The sequence below is a fragment of the Penaeus monodon genome, chromosome 15 (genome assembly GCF_015228065.2).
Source record: "Penaeus monodon isolate SGIC_2016 chromosome 15, NSTDA_Pmon_1, whole genome shotgun sequence".
Lineage (NCBI taxonomy): Eukaryota > Metazoa > Arthropoda > Malacostraca > Decapoda > Penaeidae > Penaeus > Penaeus monodon.
The window spans coordinates 19572047-19572837 of record NC_051400.1 but is presented as its reverse complement, the minus strand read 5'-3'; the positions used below and the strand labels follow the sequence as shown (position 1 = coordinate 19572837).

At 36.4% G+C, this 791-nt stretch overlaps 1 protein-coding gene across 1 annotated transcript in view; it reads left to right on the top strand.

Annotated features, from left to right (window-relative positions):
- LOC119581804 (protein polybromo-1-like) overlaps positions 1–785 on the top strand; it is a gene marked incomplete in the record, with an annotated part of 66711 nt that extends 65926 nt beyond the window's left edge. Inside the window, 1 exon segment of the mRNA XM_037929935.1 lies at positions 216–785. Within this exon segment, the coding sequence (XP_037785863.1) occupies positions 216–426 (211 nt within the window).
- Positions 786–791: the final 6 nt, after the last annotated feature.

Genomic DNA, 791 nt, shown 5'->3' with positions numbered 1-791 from the left:
GTTTGTAACAATAACTGTTCCTATGCAGTATGTGTAGTAAAAGTTGTAGGAGTTCATATTTTATTGAAGCATTCAGTAAACCTCTGTGCATATTTTTCCTTGGGTAACTCAAGCAGTCAGGTAGTATTTTAGTATTTAAAGAAAATTGGAAATAGGAAGTCAGCTTGTTTTATTTTGTGATTTAGGGGTAATTTTTATCTTTTTCTCTTTTTCAGATACATTGAAAATCTGGATAAACCTTTTCTAAGCAACTGGGAGAGACATCTGATGGCAACACAAGAGAATACAGTTATAAATGATTCAGGACGTCTTCCTGCTAACTGGCTGGCAAATGGTCCAGGATCCCATGGCATGGTTGTTACTGCTTTGTGGGCCCTCAGAGAGTACATGATGAAGGACTCCTTAGGCATTGCAAAGATTTTGTGACCCGATACAAGGCATGGAGACATGAGAAAGGAGGATATTACAAAATTAATCTGTGAAGGTATTGGTACTCAAGCCAGCACATCTTCAGTGGGTGGTCTTCCCAAAGGATTTTCATTCACAGTATCAACTTCAGTAAATGAACTTGGCTGAATGTTTATTCAATCATTTTTAAGTAGCTGTGTAGATGCTTTCAGTATCTACTTCTGTAACTGACTTGGCTGAATTTTCAGTCTCACATTTTAAGTGGTTGTAAAGTTGCCATAACATTGCTATCACATAAGTAAATGTCATAATGGTCTTTTTATTGTATGTCATTCATTTATTAGTGCCTCATTCTAGGGCTGTATACATGCAGGTAAAAATGA